General features: G+C 39.1%; 1 protein-coding gene across 1 annotated transcript in view; it reads right to left on the reverse strand.

Annotated features, from left to right (window-relative positions):
* fgf11a (fibroblast growth factor 11a) overlaps positions 1-21,884 on the reverse strand; it is a 47,633-nt gene that overhangs the window by 11,591 nt on the left and 14,158 nt on the right. The window contains exon 3 of the mRNA XM_087790152.1: positions 10,339-10,449. Within this exon, the coding sequence (XP_087646278.1) occupies positions 10,339-10,449 (111 nt within the window). The remainder of the gene's footprint in view (positions 1-10,338; positions 10,450-21,884) is intronic.

Consider the following 21,884-nt stretch of genomic DNA (forward strand, 5'->3'; position numbering starts at 1 on the left):
AAATAAAAAGAATTAGAAGGTTTAGCTCTCCCTGGGATTTCAACATTATTACTGGGCGGCTAATGCTCTTTTCTATTGGAATAATGCATTCCCTGGGGAACTTAAAGACCCAACACCATCCTGGGCTGCTATTGAACAGGATATTAATGGTACCTCTCTCCCAGCACTACTACACACTAAAGAAGGGGAAATTTAAAATGAGAGAAATCTTAGTTTTATAGTAAAAAACTAAGAAAAAAAGGAAGGTACCAGAAACCTATAGTTTGGCCCCAATTTGTTACAATCATTTATTCACCCACTCAAAGGTTTTCATAGCTTGGAGAAAAAATGACTTTTCTGGACATTTCTGTTGCAGACTTGTATATTGAAAATGTTTTTGCATCATTTGCCCAACCTGGGAGCAAACGATTAGTGTCTCTGTTTGAGAATTTTTTTGATACTTACGTGGCTCCACCTACTGACCGTCAGAGGATCATTTAGTAAAATGACTTGGTAACAGTATTTTCTGCAGAAGTGTGGTCTAAATGTCTTAATAATATTTACACTTGTTCAATAGATTCCAGGCATCAATTGATACAATACAAGGTCATAAACAGACTTGATTACTCCAGAGAAAAACTACACTCCTTTTATCCATCCACAGCCTCAATATGCATCAAATGCAAACAATCGGTGGGAACTTAAGTTCACATGTTTTTATTCTGCTGTAGACTGACAAATTTTTGGGAGGAAATATTTCATATTTATTCTGCAGTTTTGGGGAAAAATTTGGATCCCGGGACGACCCTTTTGTGCTGCTCACAACAACTGGAACATTTCAATTATACTAAGACAAAGGCAATTAACATATTCTTTAGTGTTGGAACAAAGAAGGACCTCCTAGTTTTGAAATGGAACTTTCAAACTCTTTATCTATATATATAAGTTTCAATAGATATGGCAGCCTATCTTGGACTATATTTCGGCAAAAAGAATGGACTCCTAAAATGTTATCGTACTTTTATTTTGTGTAAAATGTGTAAGTGTTTGACTATTAATGATTCGTCTAATCATTAATGTTTTGTAAGTGCTGTTTTATTTTTTTCATTTTCGTTTATTGTTTTATTTTATTTTTTGGGGGGTGGAATGTTTTTTTTGTGTATGTTTTGTCTTGTTATTTGAAAATTCAAAATAAATTAATACAAAAAAAGAAAATGAAATGTCTAAATGACAGATTCCTACTATTTCTATATATTCCTCTCAGGTAAATATGCATTTTGTTTGGTCCGAAGATTTTGGCCCCTTATGTGATTGAGTTTGGCACTCCTGATCTAAGAACTCTATAAAATGAATCTATGTGTTGCTGAATAACTTTCTAATGGACATCCTTCACAAGGAACCTGAATCCATCATCTGAGGAGAAGTCCTGGAGTTTACGTGTATCACAGCTCATTAAAAAAAGACTTCAGAAGGATTGGGGAAATCAAACCGACAACAGATTCCTGTTGAAAAAGCAATGATGAGACCTTTGATTCTTTCTATCGCTCATCTTGTTTTCTCCTCTGCACTCTTTCATCCCTCTGTCTGTGTCTCATAAAAGAACAGCCCGTCTCTCCACTCGCTTTCTTTCACACACAGAAACTATTTGATTTAATCCTCCATTGGACGCGGTAGATTCCGAATCAGGATGTTCCAGATAAGAGGAGTTTTCCTCCAGTGGCTGCCTGAAATGATTAAAGTGGATGAAAGTAAGAATTCTCTGTGCGGCTCTGAGTCAATAAACTTTTATCAGTTAGGACTTCCTGAGTCATGTTCCCTTATGTTTCTCTCTGAGAAAATCCAAATGAGGTGACCTCCTTTTCACTTTCAAGGTTTTTGTCGGCTTGTTTTTTCAGTCATTTTCACTATATTGTTCTTTTTGATCTTTGGACTATGGAAAACTAACGTCCAGCCAACATTTATGATTAAACTAATCTATAAATCAAATGATCTTATTTAAAGTGTACTTTTTTGACCTTCATAAGTAAATTATTCAACCTATTTCAAATCAAAGTAATTAATAAATACAGGAGAAATGCATAAATCAATCTAGTATTACTTACTGTAGGTCACTATTAGTCTAGAGATAGATATATTATTTAAAAAACAATTGTTGATTTGAAGGCTCATTAACTCAAAAAATGCTCATCATAACTGCAGTATGTGACAACATACTCTAAATGACTTCTCTTGGTACTCCTTCAGCAATCAAGAAATGACTACCCTGCCCTCGTTCCTGTCGGCTTCTCAGAGCAAGACAATCACTTTGAGATTGTTTCCCAGAGTTCTTAACTCAAAGTGAGAGTACTAGAAAAGTGAGTATTATCACTAAGATCTCAGTAGTCAGAGCTTATATTTTTTCCCACTGACCTTAACACTCTTCCATACATTAATAATATGGATATTTTTTGGTGCATGACATGAGGTGAGTAGAGTACAATTTTGGTGAGCTATCACTTTAAATGAGGACATAATAGTACATGAAGGATATTTTAAGTGACTAATTCTAAAACATGCTTAGATGCAGATCGCATGTCTATCCAGATTTAATCTTGCTGTTGAAATGACACCATCAACTTGAACTCTCTCCTAAACACCACAGTAAATAAAGAAAGTTGATTATGAGTCAGCATTTTAGTTCAGGAAGTTTCGCTCCAATAACTGCTCACAGATTTGCACTGAAATTTTTTTCATTAGAGGCAATAAGTCGTCTGAGTGGTGGGTGGGCCCAGTTAATTCATCTCAAGAACAGCAGGAAGCTCCTTAAACAGCAGCTATACTGATGACCGAAACAACATTTCCTTGGCAAAATAAAGACACGGGCCAAGGGGTTACCTACGAGCCCCCCGACAGCAGGGCACCGCTCAATGATGGAGGATCCATCAGCTCGATGCCAGCTGCTCCCCGACATCAAAATAATTCTCCTATCTTTCAGTGACTTTAATCCCAACATTTGTCTCATCTTTTTTTGTCTCTATACTACTTTGTCGCAATTATAGCCTTCCTTTTTTCCTTCTTTTAATTCTAACATTTTTATTAAAATTGTATCATACATTATATATATATTATATATATATATATATATTACATCACAAAGCCAATAATTAAGAAATAGTTATCTATTTCTCATTTTAAAGACAATTTCAAGGACGAGTGTAAAGTCTTCTTTGGAGACATCAAATCCTCACAATCCTTTTTTCGGAGAAAAGCTGCTGCTTCAATGAAAGGGATGAAGACAGTACGGATTATTATAAACATTGCTTGACAAAAGCTCAGTGGCTGAAACTTGGAGCATATTAAACGTATATTCTTTAAGAGCAGCATCAACAATTAAATGTAAATATGTTTTGTTTCTTTTACTTTATTCTGTAAGAAATACTTGACCAAGGTCTGGCCCAGGGGCCATTCACGGTCTTTGAGCAGACTTCATGTGGCCTCTTCTGTATAAACTTTAATATTAATTTTAGGAGAATTTAAAATATTTCAATGCAAGCTTGATGAAACAGCTGAGGATGTATAATGATACAGTGTTTTAATTTTTAAAGACCACTAGATGGCATTTTAACATTTGGTTCCGATCTACTAGTTCAATGAATCCACACATGTTTTTCAAACTTGGAGTGAAGACACTGCATCATGATGACACTATATCATGATACCTCATTAGCTGTTTCATGAGGCCTCATCAACGAATCACTAGTAAACGCTAATTTCTGAATGGTGAAAAGGTTTCCCCTGTCTCTCTGTCTCACTATAACATTTAAACATAGGTCGTCCTTTCCAAAAAGGTTGGTCCAGCCCTGCTATATGCAGTTAACAGTTGCCATCATGCTAACTCCCCAAATGCACTTACAAGCAATGTTCACTCTAAGCTGCGCACACAAAAAATTATTGGTCGCCCACAAAAATGAAAGGTCCAACCTTAGATTTGGGTTTGTCTTTATTTTAAGTGTAAGACATTTGTGGAAGGCAGTGGCATTGTATTTTATAAACTTGGGGTTCGGGCGTCTGGTTGGGCAGCTTTGCAGGTCTTAGTCAGTTCGAAAACCAGCACGAACCAGAGTTGTCAAGTGTCAATCACAGAAGGCACCGCGCAATATTAACCAATCAGAGGCAACATAAGGCGGGCCTTGATGTCTCTACTATCTAACTAACTATTCATAACAAAATAGCGTGATCGAGTCATCATAAGTCATTTTTATTTGTAAAGCTCCTTTCACAGGGTCAACAGGTTCATTCAATCGTTTTCAGATCATTTAAATGACACATTTTAGACTGCGTTAAATCAATACTTTCCATGGGTAACAATCATGGACTGCCATTGATCTCTCCTTGAAGATGTGGACTATCCCACACAATATCATATCATTTGAATGTAGAAGATATAGAAATTCTCTTTGGCTGTCTAGGTGCTGCAGGACTTCAGCGGACTGTGAAGCCTGCAGAGCAGATCATTGGTGCCCCCTGCTCTCCATCCAGGAACTGTACGAGTCCAGGACCAGGAAGAGAGCAGGGGACATCATCCCTTTCCTGCCCCCTCCCCTCAGGCATGCGCCACAGAGCCCTGCTGACAAAAACCACCCGCCACAAGAAGACTTTCTTCCGCTCCGCCATCTCACTTATGAAAAGGTGAATTCCCACTGTGCCATTTATATTCCATTTATTGCACCGTTTGAAGGTTTTTGTGTTTATTTTTTATTCTTTCTCCACACAACTTTTTTTTAATATAATTTTGTAAATATTGTGTATATATTGCTTATTGTTATCTACCTCTTCTACTTTTCAACCCCAATTCTGGAGGCAACCACAGCCACAAAGATCTCCATGTATGTATACCAATGTTTATGGCGGATAAATATGCTCTTGAATCTTGAAACCATTGTCAGGCAGTATCAAGAAACAACAGCTTTTTCAAGTTGTACTGTATTTTATGTGGATCGCTGGTTGCAAAGGAGTCATGGACCTTGTGGTGAAGGATGTACAACTGTGAAACCTGCAGCTGATTCTGAAAGTTAGGCCGGGAGGTTCACAGAGCGACAGATTTATTTACACTTTCCACTGTTTAGTCACTGGAAAATGAATGTAAAAGAAGTAAGGTTTCAGAGTTCAGCGTAACGACCCCGAGTTATCTTGGTAATGCCTTTTTGATCCCTCTTTCAGTCAGCATGACAGATCGTAAGATGTTGACAACAGTGTGTCCAGAGATAAAACCGTCAGGTGATACATCCGTGCCCATGCATCATCAACACAACAATCTCCATTGTTCACTCCTGTTTCCTCCTTTTTTAATAATCCCAGCTGTCAGTGGCCGATGATTGTGCGCCTGATTTACTCCCACGAAGACGACCATCGCTCCACCACGAATGAATAAATGATTGTCCTGCCAGAATACAGGCAGCAACACATCCCGGGTTTTATAGGAGCTACCTGTCAAAGCCGCCAGCTCCCAAACGTTGAGGGAATGTAAAACAGCCTAAGCAGCAGGAATTTAAGAGTCGGGATTGATGGAATTACAGTTGAAGTCAAACGAACATTGCAGGTGCCCAACCCTTTAACAACCTGACTGACTGATCACCAGAAGGATACATTCGCCCCTCCATGAGTGAACCTGCATGCTGTTCATTATCACCTACAACTTCAGAATCTTACACACACAGATACATAAATACACACATAAACACACACATGCATTCCAACACACAAATGCACACACACCCACACACCCACAGACGCGTATACACACACACACATGCATATACACACCCAGGCAGACACACAACCTAAGACACACACACACAACACACATGCGTAAACACATGCAGACAAACACACAGAGACACAAAAACAGGCACGCACCGGAACAAAAAGACACATAAACATAAATAGACACACGGAGACTCATGGGCAAGCAGACAGATACTTGTAGACACACACAAAGAAACATGTGTTAACACACAGAACCATATAGAGATACAAACACACACACACACACCTGCATACATGCACAGGCACACCCACAGACCCACACAAACAAAGACACACACACAAACAAAGACATACACACACATACACACCTGCACAAGCACACACACACACACACACACACACACACACACACACACACACACACACACACACACACACATAAACAAACACACACACAGACAAGCATACGAGAGAGTTAATCCAAAATTGTGCAAACTTGATGTTTTTCATCTAAACTGGTGTTCTGAATAAAACTGCTGTGTGACCACATGGACCACATCCCATAATACTATATTGATCTTCCTGGAGGGAGGCCAGGGACTTCAGGGAGGTGATGGTTGTAGTCAGTAATCAGCCAGGTAATGACCCAACACACACCTACACTTGCTGTTACAAGACTATTCTGTCTGTAGACCTCCTATCTTGTACAATTGTTATGTATCCAAAATATTCCTGGTGTCCCCTCTTATCAAATACACCATTGTTGTACTCTTTGGTTGCCAAAGTTTTTTTTTTAAGGTTAGCAAAAAAGAAAGAAACAAACTTAAATGTATACCCCATTTATTAAATGGGGGTTTAAAGTAGCCAACTCTCTCTCCACGATGACGATTTGCTTCTCTATGTTAAAAACCCTGCTGTCAGCGTGCCTGTCATTTTGAACATTCTTCACGAATTTGGTAAATTTTCAGGATATCAGCAACTTCAATCTTCGGACATACTGTTTAAATTAAATCTAACTAGCTTCAAGTATTTGGTAGTGTTGTGTCGTTCACGAACGATTCGTTCGAAAGAACGAATCTTTTGAGTGAACGTACTGAACCGAATCACTTCAGAAGTGATTCGTTCCTTTCTCAGTTCAGTTGAAGTCACTCAGCCGCGATCGTGCCGGTGGGAGGATTCTATGATGATGATTATCATGATATGATGATGATGATTCTATGACTCGCTGAATCCTCAGCGTCAGCGAACGACGCAGCTACTCGTGGGTGCGGGGGGAGAGACTGAGGAGGGAGAGAGGGACTTCGCTACAGAACATTTAGTTTTAAAGGATTTCTTATTTTAATTTTTTTTTTTACTTAAACAAGGCCTTTTTAATTTATTGTTGATTGCATTTAAGTTTATATTACATTTTATTATTATTATTATTTTTGTTTTATTTTGACTGAACGAGGATTCTCATCCGGTGATTCTATTCCGGTGATTCTCATCCGGGGATTCTCAAAAGATTCAGTGTGACTGAACGAGGTGTCTAATCCGGGGATTCTCAAAAGATTCGGTCAGTGAGTGAATGAGGTGTCTCATCCGGGGATTCTCAAAAGATTCGTTCAGTGAAAAGGATTCTCTTCCGGTGATTCGCACGTCAGGGATTCGGTCAGTGAACGAGGATTTAAGTTCGGCTGTGAACACACCTCAAGATCTTCTCTATTTGCTAATTCCTCGCGAATGTCACTCGTCCTTGTCCGTGAACGCACCGGGCGTCTTTTTTTTTTTTTTTTTTTTGCATTGTCCCTGAAGTGCAGTGAACGTGAACATCGGGTCTGAATCATTAAATCTAGTAACGGATTGTTTGGCTGCGTTCAAGAAGTAGAAGAAATTGCAGTCAGGGCTCCATAAGCACAGAGTTATTGATTTGGTGAATGAACGAACTGAACAAATCTTTTGAACTAATCATTTTAATGAACTGATTCTAGTGATTCAGTACACTCAAAAGAACTGCCGTGCCCATCACTAGTATTTGGGGGTAAATGTTACCTATGTATGGGGGTGTATGTAACTATATCTAAATTAGTTTCAGCAAATTTCCCCCACCTGATTTTCGGAGATGAAGATTCTTAGGTGGGCCAGTCTCCCCCTATCATTAATTGGTTGAATTAACATGGTTAAAACGAATACTCTGCCTAAATTCCTTTTTTTTTTCAAACATTGCCATGATTTCTGCCAAAGTAATTCTTTAATACTATTGAAAAAAATATAATTTATTTTTTATGGTGTTGAAAACTACAGAGGGTAAAAAAAAAACTATCCTTGAAAATTGATGGTGGTCTGTCCCTAGCAAATTTTCAGGTTTACTACTGGGCTTCACACAGAAACTCTGTTTTTACGTGGCACCATTCTTGGTGTGAAATGGAACTGGCGTCTGTCAAACATCTATGACAACTCTGCTTTACTCTTCTCTTCCCCTAAAACTTATATCTCCTCTAACATCCATAAGTCATAATCATGCATTTCCTCCTTCTGTTCTTGCACTTCGTTTGCTTCTTGGCAGGATAAAGGTATTAAAAATGTAAAACATTTGTACATAAATGCTATTTTGCCGAGTTTGCTGATCTCTCTTTATTATATGAGCTACCAGTTTTACCCTTTTTTCGATATTTGCAGATCCGCAGGTTTGTTTCCAAACCTTTTTTATATTTTCCCTCTTTACCTCCCAGTCAATTCTGTGAAGAGTTACTTACAATTAGTCACCAACAGAGGAGTCAGTCTCTAAATTATATACCTCTATCCTGTCAATTAATAGTGAAGATACAAAAATAAGAGAGAGATGGGAGGAGGAGTTGGTAATATGTCTGTCTAAGAATTATTGGGACAAGGCATTACGTATGGTTGGGTCCTCCATCTCTTATATAACTTAGATAACTTTGTTATGATAAGACACTTTAAATAAAATTGAATTGAAAATTGAATCTCTTGTGCTCGGCTTGGATTGATTCAATTCAAAGTGTTGTTCAGAGTTCATTATTCTAAGGCTAAACTGTCTAGGATCTACCTTGCTGTTGGTGATGTATGTGTAAGGGCTCTCCTTGTAACCTCTCACACATGTTTTTTTATGCCCAATCGTTCAGATTTTTTGGTCCAGATATTTTTCAATTATGACCGCGGTTCTTGGTGTGCAGTTAAGACCTTGTCCATATATTGCTCTTTGGCACACCTAACATCACCGATGGACTGAGCACCACACAAAGGGAAATAATAGCATTCACTTCACTGCATCCTTCAGTACTGGAAATCACCTGATGCTCCACCAATATCAAAATGGCTGAGGGAAACAATGTTTAACCTAAAATTAGAGAAAATAAAAATACACATTAAGGGGCTCTACAGAGACATTTTTCGCTAAATAGAAACCCTTCATTTCATATTTTGGTGAACTACAGGCACTACCTGACTTAAATAAACCGATGATCACAGGTCAATATGCTTCATGTCATCTTTTGGAGGTGGGTTTGGGGGTGAGCCGGGAGGGGTAGGGTTGGGAGTAGAGTTCATGGGTATTCATATTGGATCTAAATGAACACACTTGAGTATCATTGTCTGTCTACTTACAAGGGTATCAGTGCCAGCTGGCCCATAGGGGGCGCTGAGGTGCCGCCCTCCCACTGATTTGGCTGGTTACTTTAATTTACTTTAATCGTTTTATCTTTTATTTTTTTTAGTTTTGAATTAACATTGTTTTAATCAACAACATTGATCATTTAGTTTATTTTTAGAACTCTTGATAAACTCTCTTTCACTGATTCATATTCTGATTATAATCTTGGTCTGCGTCGTCACTCGTCATATCCGGTCTCTGGCGTGGGTGTCCTGTGACGTTTACATAGCTCAACACGTGGCAACAGCAACAGGCGTCAGTTCTCAATTGGGACTTTGGGGCGCTGGAGAAAACGAACATCATGATTTTAATAACTAATAGTAAACATTCATTTTAATTCATCAGGTTGATTAGCTCAGTTGGTAGCGCGCATTACATTAATGAGTTAGTTTATTAGTTTAGTAATTCAATATTTTTAAATATATATATATATATATTTTTTTTTTTTCTTTTCGTATATTTGTGTGTCTTTGTGATAATTTGGTAGAAAGTAGAAACTCTATTGTTCTGGCACGGACGACAGGTTGGTATTTAGCTTTTTAATAATATAGTTTATTCTGTATGATGTATATAAGAGTATAATTAAAATATGTTTTCAATTGGAAAACAGAAAATAAATATTTTCACTGTGAAATGTATAAATTGTTGAATATGTATCCATAAACATATTTATAAAATGATAATAATAGTAAGAATAATAGTAAGAATAAGAATAAGAATAAGAATAAGAATAAGAATAAGAATAAGAATAAGAATACGAATAAGAATACAAATAAAAATAAAAATAAGAATAAGAATAAGAATAAGAATAAGAATAAGAATAAGAATAAGAATAAGAAAAATAATTAGAATAAGAATAAAATAATTGAACAAAAATAAATCCCTCATTTGAAATGTTAAATTGAACCATTCAATTTTCTGTTGCCACTGAAGAAGTTCCATATCTTTGTGCGTTTGTGACTCACAAAAGGAGCTGTTTTCGTCCTTTGTGCCTTCCATGGTGCCATCGGGCAGCATCTGGAGGTAGAATCCGTGTCTGCAGTAGAGCCGCGTGACAATGCCCTTTAGCTGCGGCTCTGTGAAGGAAAATACACACACGTTATTGTGACAACTTCAGACACAAAGATACACACTTTTAAATGAGGGTCCTGATATTTACAGAGGAGAAGACAAACACAAGGATGTGTTTGCTCATGTTCAGGTATTCTGTTCAAGTCCAAACTATTCTTCACTGCCTCAATGCTTTAATGCTGAATCAGCACTAACAGGTTTAACACCGGAAGAACAACATCTGTTGCCTAAATGAAATCTTTCCCTTTAATATGCAATTCAATAATAAAACATGCTGCCATTAAATCCTTGAATCATCCATCAATCCTTTTTCTCTTCAGCCTAATCCCTAATGGGGTCACAGTTGGGCCGGAGCCTGTCCCAGCTACCCAGGGAGAGAAAGAATTCAGTGAGAACATGAGACTCCACCCGTCTCATACGGTACATCTCATCCCAGATCTTCAGTTGTTCTCAACCTCACGTCTTGTAAAGTCTCTCCTCCCTTAAGTTGGCAGTCGACTTGGTGGGAAAAACCAACTTTCAAGTCAAAAAATAAATTGACACACACTATAAAAAAATCACCTCAAATTCTGAGTATGTGTTCTCTGAACTGCTGAAGCATAAATTGTGGATCTGGAGAAAGACGTGTTTCAGGCATCAAGAATTAATGACATCATCAAAGATGGATGAAGATGGAGAAGTGCGACTGCTGGCGGCTTGTCCTTATCCGAACAGAATCCGGACTTCGACAGAGTTTTAAGTTTCCCTCAACTACTCAGCAGGATGGATCCCACAGAACTTGAACTTTTATCCTCAGGACACAATCTACGATTATTTTGGGGGTGTTTAAAAACTTTTTTACTTTTCATTTCCAATTCCTTTATATATATATATAGATATACTTTCTTAAGGTAAACACACTATTAAATGTAGGTTTTAGATGAGTCACTCTGAGGTACAACAGAGTAATACTTTAAAAGTCTAAAGGAAAAAAAAATTGAATTCTTCACACTTTTTTTAAAATTAAACTTGTGCAAAGTGCAGCCTGGGGGCCACATTTGAGTGTAACTACGTGACCTTAGTGGTCAAAGACTGTGTAGAAATTAAAAAAAAAAAATTGTATTAATTTATTTTATCCATTACTACTCTCTAAATATGCCGATATGTTTTTTGTTTTAGGTTATTTTTGCGAGTATTTGTTGCCCCTTAACCCTTTGTTTTAACTCAGGGTCAAGGTGACCCAAAAAAAACCAAATGAGTTTGAGGTATCCCTTGTTTTGCCTCTGGGTCAAGGTGAATACTAATATACAGTGGTGGAGATCGTTCGCCTTGACCCAGAGACAAGACAAGGGTTAAAAAGATGTAGGTGAAGATAAAAATTAAAGTTATTTTATGTCAGATTTATTTCTATAAGTTCTATAAAATTATAATTTTCGCTTCTTTATTTTTTGCTTAATGGCCCCTCTCAATAGCCACTTTATAAAAACGTGGCCCCTGGGGAAGTTTAATTGCCCAAACCTGCCTTAAAATCCACATCTATCAGCATCATGCCGCACAAAAACATTTCTAGCTCAATGTGGAGTCTTCTGTGTTTTATTCCATCCTCTTTTGTACACATTAAGCACGGGTGTAAATTGCATTACAGCAACATAATGGCACACACACAAGCTGCTTGACGATGAATAATGGCAATGAGAGCCGGGAGAGCAGACATTGTAATGACCATATTTACAAGGGCCATCAATCACCTGCGAAAAACGCCTGTAGCCTTCTGCCTCATTGGCTGGTGTAAGATGAAGAGGGCGGGGCTTGCTAATAACCAATACCCCCTCTTGATCTGTCACGCCCCTCTCTCCAACTTTACCTTTGAGGGAAATCAATAGTGATGAAAGTGATGAAGCGTCGCTAAAACTCTCGAAATTATTTTTGTTGGTAATTAACCAACAGGAAGGACTCGACAAATGACACCATCCATCCACCTGGGATACCGCAGGTGAAATATTAAATATTCCATCTGTTAGTATTCCTCTCCGGCATATTCAGAGGGAAAAATTGAGAAAAACTAACAATTCAGGACAAAACGATGGATTAGATAATCTGTCAATCACTAGACATACAGGCCATTAACCATGTTTAAAGGCATTTAAAGTGTAGCAGCCTTATCTATATCTAATTTCAAATTAAGTTCCATCTAGTGGCCTTTCAAGGTGAAGATGCATCATGATACCTCATCAGGTGTGTCATGATCAACATATCTCATTTATTATCAATATAAATACGAAAATGTCTAGATTTATTCTTTAAAATGAAACTATTGAAGTGATAATTCACCACAAAATTTAAACTTCACCAATGTTCTACCAAACCTCATGTCGACTAAGGGTTAGTTGGATTCTTCCAGAAATAATTAAATAAGTCTGTATTTTAAGTTTGTTCCACAAAAATTCCCCTGAACAAGGCTTCAATGCAATGGACGTTACAGACGAGCACCTCAGAGGTATATGGATGTTTTAAGTGCGTCATTTTGGAAGAAGATGAATCATTCGATAGGAATTACATGTTTTTTTATAAGTAAATCATTTATATTTACAGTGCGCTTTTCCAGACCAGGGTCACAAAGCACTTAAACAATCAAAACAATACCACAATACTAATAAAGTATATACTTAAAAGGTCAAGATAACACAGAGAACAACACATGAGTTCCAGATAATCAAGGAAAAGCCTGCACGAATAAAAATATCTTAAGATGTTTCTTGAAGGAGTCAGTAGACAGTGAAGAGTTTTAAGGATCAGAGAAATGTGAGTTCTTCTACTTGAGCTGCTCAGAATTCTCTCTGCAGAGTTCTGTATCAAATGCAGGCGAGACAGCTCCTTCTTGTTAAGACATCAAAACAAACTGTTGCAATAATCCAGGCGAGAAGACACAAACGCATGGATTACAAGCTCCAGATCATGTTGTGACAACATTTTCCTAAGTTTAAAGATTTTTCTCAGTTGAAGAACAGTGTTGAACTAGAGCTATGTCTTTGTCAAATACAACACCCAGGTTTCTCAGGCTCAGTTTGACGGACTGGCAATAAACAGAGATTCAGTTTTGTCCACATTTAGCTGCAAAGTGTTTTCACTCAGCCATTGTTTGATTTCTAGCAAACAATTGACTAAGATGTTCAGCCTCTGGGGCTCAGTCGGATCAAAAGAGCAGTAGAGCTGGATGTCATCAGCAAAAATATGGTAAGAAACATCAGGAAATCTCTGAATGATTTTACCGAGGGAAATCAAGTACAGCAAAAACGCCCAGAAAGGTATGACGAGAACCTCTCTAACACAGACCCAGACAGTCCCACTTCATCCCTCAGTCTTCTCAGCAGGATCTGGTGATCAACTGTGTCAAAGGCTGAGGACAGATCAAAGAGAACCAGAACATTGTATTGACCTCTATTGACCAGCCTTACTTTCAGTAGGACTGTCTCTGTAGATGGATGTTTACGGATCCAGACTGAAACTTCTCATGGATGTCGCTCTGATCCAGGAACAAAGACAGCTGCTCAGACACCACCTTCTCCAAGATTTTGGACAAAAAAGGGAGCTCAAAAATAGGCCTGAAATTACTGAGGTCAGTCAGGTCTAAGCCTGGCTTTTTAAGCAAAGGCTCGACAATGGCATGTTTAAATACATTGGGAAAAACCCCTGTGGAAAGGGAGAGGTTCACCATATTGGTAAACTCTTATTATTCTTATTATCTTATTATCTTATTATCTTATAAGTCTTTGTATCTGATAACTCTGAAAATAATCCCAATACATGGTCAACATGAGGGTTAGTAGAAAATGAGTGAAGTTTAAATTTTGGGCGAACTATCACTTTAATTATTGTTAATAAAAATAGCTCATTATATCATATCAACCTTTTTAAGGGGCAACTAATGTGATAATTATAATGTGTCTTAAATTGATCTTGGACCTCTATTGTACTCATCAGTATGTGTCCGTTGGTGCAAAACTCTCCTTTAACTGAAAGACATTTAATATTGTTTACTATAACCACACCCCCTCTGCTGCAATTGGTCAAGCATTGATTCAATCCCAGAAGTCTCCACCACCAAGGGTCTCGTTGTATACACAAAGAGGGATTACTGCTGGCTGGAGGAGTGAAGCTCATTAATGTTCCATATTGGAATCTGCTCTCGTAACCTATTATTCGCTGATATGACAGGGGAGAACTTTATAAGGTAATAACTTCATAATGGTGAATCTTGGAGAGGAAAACTTCAACATTTGAAACAGTCAGGAGAGTTGGGTTTTAACATTAGTTGCCATTCAACCCCTTTCTATTCCATTAAATATAAAGTTATTTATTATTTCTAATCTTGCCTTCTTATCTGTACGTACTGGTCCACAAAGGAAATAAACGACAACTGCTTATACTTTCTTTCACTCCCGCCAGACACTGACATCATCTGTGCTGACTTGTATGCAGATAGACAGGGGTCCCTCTGGAGCCATTAGATGGACAATTTTCCCGCCTGCAGATTATTCCGGGGACTCTCACAGCAGATAAACCCAAATGTAAAGATGAAACTCAAGAGAGCATTTTTTTCTTCGAGACACACATAACACTTTACTTCAAATCCATTTTTACAAACTGTACGTGTGTACGCATGTGAGTGTGCGTCTGTGTGTGTCTTTACGTGTGTGTGTATGTATTTGCGTGTTCCTGCATGCTTGTGTGTGTGTCTTTCTCTGTATGTGGATGTGAGTTTGTGTGTGTATGTGGGTTTGTGTCTATGTGTGTGGGTCTGTATGTGTTAATGCAGGCTTGTCTGTGTACTTGTTTGTTTGTGTATTTATATGTGTATTTGTGTGTCTTTGTGTGTGCACATGTATGTCTGAGTATCCATGTTGGTGTGTGTATGTGCATGCACGTGTGTGGACTGTGGGTGTGTGTGCAAGCATTTACTGTTATAATTGTTGTAGTGCATTACGGGGTATTATGGATAGTTCAAGTGCCCTGATTCCCTTTGGACCACCAGGACATAGTGCGGTTTAATAGATGTGTTTAAGTGAACAAATAATTTCTAGTTTTCATCGAGAGCTTGAAAAACATCAGTAGATCAGTACACCGAGAAGGGGCCAGATATTTATAGATCAAAAGCTTTCTATATAAACCTGACATGAGTGCATGGGAAGTCAGAAAACCAAAGCCTCCAAACCGAGCTAGAGTTTGGATTTTGTATGATTCGATCTCAAATGTTGTGTTTAAAGATTTGATTTCCAAAAAACACAAGATAAATTTTGCCATGGACTCAACAACATTTAAGAAATGGTGATGTCAGTAAACATTATTTTAACAGTATTGTTCCTGTTTCTGCACTGTGTTTGCACAGTGGGTCGCCTGATTAGCATTAGCACCATGTTCCACTGCTGTAGAACTGAGAGAAGCAATTCAGCAGAAGAGTAGAAGGAGGAGGTAAAATAGGGAGAGGAAAGTGGGTGAAGTAGTGCCAAGATGAACGATGTAAAACTACTATTTAATCTGTAAATCACACTTGCTCTTTGGATACACACTGAGTGATTTACTCCGTCTTGCTCAAATTTAAAACTGCTCTTGCTTTCACAACGCTCGCTTTCAAGACTGCAATCTAAGACTGCTGTGTAGTCAAGGATGGCCAAGGACTGTTCCTGACCCTGGAATGTTCTTGTCAGCTGATGATTAACCTCCACTCAATTCAAATAACACAAAAAGGTTACTTTTGTCTCCAAGATGATAGAAGCAGCTAGTAAATGCCACTCAACTGGGTTTATTAACACTTAACTGTCATTTCTTACTGCCTTGGCTCAAAGGGAGCAGGTATAAAGGGAAGTGACTTCTTGTAACCGGCCACGAGTAGTTTAACAGAAATCAGAGAACCCTTTATTATACAGCACTGCCGTCTGCCCAGACCTGAACGAAAGATTTTTCATTTCCTCTCTTTAATTCGGCTTTTACAACCGAGTTGAACGTGAGTGACAGCTGGTACCCATGTGACCGCTGCTGTTCTCTTCAAAAGATCCCGCTCTGCACGCCTGTCAGTGACGCGGCGTCATCAGTGCTGAATGTAGGACTGCTGAATGTTGATTTATTTTGTCTTTCTGAGACTTGGCAGAGAGAGGAAGAGTTTATTCATCTGAACGAACTCTGTCCAGTAGGGAGCGCTGTCCTGGGGAAGCCTCGCCTCTCTGGTCGTGGGGGAGGTCTTGTTACACTTTTAGGGAGAGTTGTTCTTGCAAAGTTATTCAGACACAGGAATTCACTTATTTTGAGTCTCAGATGATCTTGGTTGGTTCTACAAGACCTTTCTATTGTGTGTCAAAGTCTTGAAAGACTTCAGTGACTTCTTATCTTCCATTATTCAAATGTGTGTTGTGTTAAATACTGGATCAAGTGAAACCTGTTAAATCAAACTTGAAAATTCAGAAAAAACGGTGCCCTTGGACAAATGAAGATCTCCTGGTAGAAGCAAATAAGAAAAACCCCAAAGTGTTGTTTGACACGATTCATTCTCTCGTGTCTCCTGCTCCTCAAATCACGCCTGTCTTCTTTGAAGCTGACAGCAATGCATTGTTGAGATTGTTCATTGACAAAATTAAAGTTATCTAAGAGAAAATCTCTCGCCCTTTGTGTGGAACCCCTACTGTCTCTGAGCCCCTCACCTCGAGGTCTTCCTTCACTGCTGTATCTTTGGGTTATATTTCGGCACTAGTGAACAAGATGAAACCCTCCTCTTGCTCAGATGACGTCCTTCCTTGTAGGCTTCTGATCAAATTATTTGATGTAATTGGCCCCTGGGTTACCAATATGGTGAACCTCTCCCTTTCCACAGGGGTTTTTCCCAATGGATTCCATTGTGGAGCCTCTGCTCAAAAAGCCAGGCTTAGACCCAACTGACCTCAGTAATTTCAGGTCTATTTCTAAGCTCCCTTTCTTGTCCAAGATCTTGGAGAAGGTGGTGTATGAGCAGCTGTCTTTGTTCCTGGATCAGAACGACATCCATGAGAAGTTTAAGTCTGGCTTCCGTAAACATCACTCTACGGAGACAGCTTTATTGAAAGTGTCCAGTGACATCATGATGTCGGCTGACTCATGTAAATTCACTGTTCTGGTTCTCTTGGATCTGTCCTCAGCCTTTGACACAGTTGATCACCAGATCCTGCTGAGAAGACTGAGGGATGAAGCTGGACTGTCTGGGTCTCTGTTACAGTGGTTCTCATCATACCTTTCTTGGTGTAGTTTTAGTGTATCTGCCAATCAAATGAGGTCTGAATCAGCAGATCTGTTGTGTGGAGTCCCTCAAGGTTCTGTTCTGGGTCCTTTATTGTTTTTGCTGTACTTGATTACCCTCGGTAAAATCATTCAGAGATTTCCTGATGTTTCTTATCACATTTTTGCTGATGACATCCAGCATTACTGCTCTTTTGATCCAACTGAGCCCCAGAAGCTGAACAGCTTAGTCAATTGTTTGCTAGAAATCAAACAATGGCTGAGTGAAAACACTTTGCAGCTAAATGTGGACAAAACTGAAACTCTGGTGATTGCTCCTGATGATAAGATTCCAGGGTTGAGTCAGTAATTGTCTGTCAAACTGAGCCTGAGAAACCTGGGTGTTGTATACGATAAAGACATGTCACTTGTTCGACATTACAGAAAACTGACCAGAAACTGTTTCCTTCAACTGAGAAAAATCTCTAAACTTAGGAAAATGTTGACACAACATGATCTGGAGCTTGTAATCCATGCGTTTGTGTCTTCACGCCTGGACTATTGCAACAGTTTATTTTCATGTCTTAACAAGAAGGAGCTGTCTCGCCTGCAGTTGATTCAGAACTCTGCAGCGAGAATTCTGAGCAGCTCAAGTAGAAGAACTCACATTTCTCCGATCCTTAAAACTCTTCACTGGCTGCCAGTTACTTTCAGGATCAATTTTAAAATTCTGGTTCTTACTTTCAGAGCTATTCATGGTCAGGCTCCTCCTTACATCACTGATCTGATCCAGCCTTACACCCCAGCTCGGGCTCCGAGGTCTGTGGATCAGAATCTACTTATGGTTCCACGCACACGGTTCAGGACCAGAGGAGAGAAATCCTTCCAGGCTGTTGCTCCTAAGCTTTGGAACGATCTTCCTCTCTCTTTGCGCTTGATGGAGTCTACTGACTCCTTTAAGAAACATATGTCTGCCAAGGGCCTCATTATACATGTTTCATCTTATAATCTTGTAAAGGGGTGCAGGTTCACTTCCAGCTTTAGGCAACACACCACCATCATGTGTGAAGTTTGTATTTACTCCGGACACTCCGGTTTCCACCCACAGGCCAAAAACAGAGATGGATTAAACACACACCTATTGACAGTTAATTGTTTACAGGTTTGATAGTTGTTTGTTTCTTTGGTGACCTGTGACAGGCTGGTGATTTGTTCAGTGTCTACGGCCTCTTGCCCAGAGCAGCTGTGATAAGATCCAGCCCACCAGCAACAAAATAAAGGATAAATAATAACTAGAAATTAATTAAACAAAACAAATATGATACAAGAATATGATTTGCTCTCAATCTAAAATGAAAGATAGTTGCACCCTACACGATTCAAATCCACAACCTCGATCTGTACCATTACAGAATCCTTAGCTCTTCCAAAGTCCTTAGAAGCAATGTTGAATGATTAATTTTGTCACCAAAGACACATTAAAGTTGATTATTTTGTAATTTTGTATGTCATGTTAAAGCTTTGCCTGTTTGCCTTAGTGCTTAGTTTGTTTACCTGTATTCACAAGTCTTTTAACCTTTGCTTTCCTTTCTGGTGTCCAGGTTCTCTGTTGCTCTCTTGCAAGATATTAGTATGGTTTTTATATTGTTTGTATTTTGTTTTATTTATTAAACTGTATTTATTCCATTTTTATCAGGACATTGATGCTGTTTTGTTTTTTCTTCTGGTTTTTGCCATTCAGGGCTGCTGTAGGGCTTACTACAACTCTGGTTATTGCTCCTGATGATAAGATTCCAGGGTTGAGTCAGTACTTGGCTGACTTAGGTCAGTCTGTCAAACTGAGCCTGGGAAACCTGGGTGTTGTATTTGACAAATGACATACAATGTCTTTAGTACAAGACTGCAGAAAACTGACCAGAAACTGTTTCCTTCAACTGAGTTTTTAGGAAAATGTTGTCACAACATGATCTGGAGCTTGTAATCCATGCGTTTGTGTCTTCTTGTCTGGACTATTGCAACATTTTGTTTTCATGTCTAAACAAGAAGGATCCGTCTCGCCTGCAGTTGATTCAGAACTCTGAGAATTCTGAGCAGCTCTTGTAGAAGAACTCACATTTCTCCAATCCTTAAATCTCTTCACTGGTTTCCAGTTTCTTTCAGGATCAACTTTCAAATTCTGATTCTTACTTTCAGATCTATTAATGGTCAGGCTCCTCCTTACATCACTGATCTGATCCAGACTTACACCCCAGCTCAGGCTCTGAGGTCTGTGGATCAGAATCTACTGATGGTTCCACGCACACGGTTCAGGACCAGAGGAGAGAAATCCTTCCAGCCTTTTGCTCCTAAGATTTGGAACGATCTTCTTCTCCCTCCGCGCTTGATGGAGTCTACTCCATCAGGAAACATCTCAAGACATTTTTATTAGTGCAGGCTTTTCCTTGATTTTCTGAGACTCCTGTGTTGTTATAGGTGTTATCTTGACCTTAAGTATTTATTTTATTGAGTATTGTTTTGATTGTTTAAGCGCTTTGTGACCCTGGTCTGGAAAAGCGCTCTAAAAATATAAATTACTTACTTACTTACTTACTACTAGCAAATCGGGTTGATGAGGCCTAATGAAACAATTGTTTTAGTATCATGATACAGTGTCTTTTTATAGGCCACTAGATGGCACTCTTGGATTGAAAATTATCCCAGATTTCGCCCAGCGCCAAAGACCTAGAGTCCCATGTATCTCAAAGTCCAAGTCCAAATTAGTCCAAATTACAAAGAACAAAAAAAGAGTCCTTGATCAAAATGAAACCAGAGTAACTAAAAGCACTGACAGAAAAGACCCAGAAAAGGTCCAAAGAATCCGGAAATTACCAAATCCAGTAGAATGAGCGAGCGAAGGTAGTCAGTGATACCAGGAAATACTGTCCAACGAGCTTACACCAGTTCCTGGTTATAAGAGGAACTGGAGGATTGCTGAGTGCCAGCAGTCGTGCATCACTAGCTGGAAAAACAACACTTCGTTAACAAGGAAAAAACACTGAGCAACAGGAAATGACTTGACATTCTGGTAAACAATGTCCTTAATACACCTACTTCAAAATTTAAACAATACTCCAATGTAAGTCACGTGTGTATCCCACGGAAAATTTCCAGTTTGTAACCCGCCTCCAATCCTGGAGCACACAAACACACACTTTCATGTGACGTGTTCCCAAAAATAATGAGAAAAAATGTATTTAGAATGAATTCGTCATTTGTCTGGAAGAGAGCCAACATGAATTTGAAAACAGTGTTTAAACTCTCCAAGTCATTGTTGATTCCCCTGCAGCCTTTTACCCATCTGTTCACGAGCACACACATGCACACGTTTTTTTTCTACCTGTTCCTTGTTGTGTGTGTGTACATGTCTGTGCGTGTGGTCATTATCTAATGCATGGTCGGGGATCATGTCCGCAGCTGCAAGTCCCACAGAGGTCAGGGGTCAGTGACGCAAAAGCACAGCGATCCGTTGCAGGGCTACAACACGCTCATCCATCTTTGTCAGCCGAGAACCCCCCACACTCCTCGTCCCCCACACACACACACACTTATGTGCACAATTAGGTCGTGACCCTCTTCACTGTCACCATTTCCCACTTGAGTTTACTTAAAATTCAGGTGAGCGCAACCTGTGTGTGTGTGTAGGTGAGGAGAACTCTGGGGACACATTTTGTCTTCATAACATCAATCATGAAGACAAGATGAAGGTCCAACGTGTGCGTCATGTACATGCTTATGTGTGAGGTTCTTTTGGGTACTCCACGGAGTAAAAAGACCCCAAAGTCTTCCATGTAGATCTGATATGTCGAGATGAGAGTCTGCCGATGAAAGGGCTGCTGATACTTTTGGTTGTTGGATAAAATAGTTTTTAAATTGAAATCAGTGGATCCCTCACAGGTTCCTCTCCCAAGCTACATCTTCCGGATCTTTCCATGGGACTTAGAGGCTTCCGCTGGCCAGCCAAGAGACATTGTATGTCTTGGGTCTTCCCCACGGTCTCCTACTAGTGGGACCTGCCCTGAACTCCTCACTACATATAGAAGTTCCCTGGCAATGTCCTAAAGGGGGACCTCTACATAATTCTTTCTCAGACTGCAGTTTAACCAGTTTGGATCCAAAACAGGCGGAAGTGGTAACGCTGGTAGGTGATGCATAGATGCATCTGGAAAGGGAGAGACCAGAAGTA

This window comes from Callionymus lyra, chromosome 4 (assembly GCF_982586985.1).
Source record: "Callionymus lyra chromosome 4, fCalLyr1.hap1.1, whole genome shotgun sequence".
Lineage (NCBI taxonomy): Eukaryota > Metazoa > Chordata > Actinopteri > Syngnathiformes > Callionymidae > Callionymus > Callionymus lyra.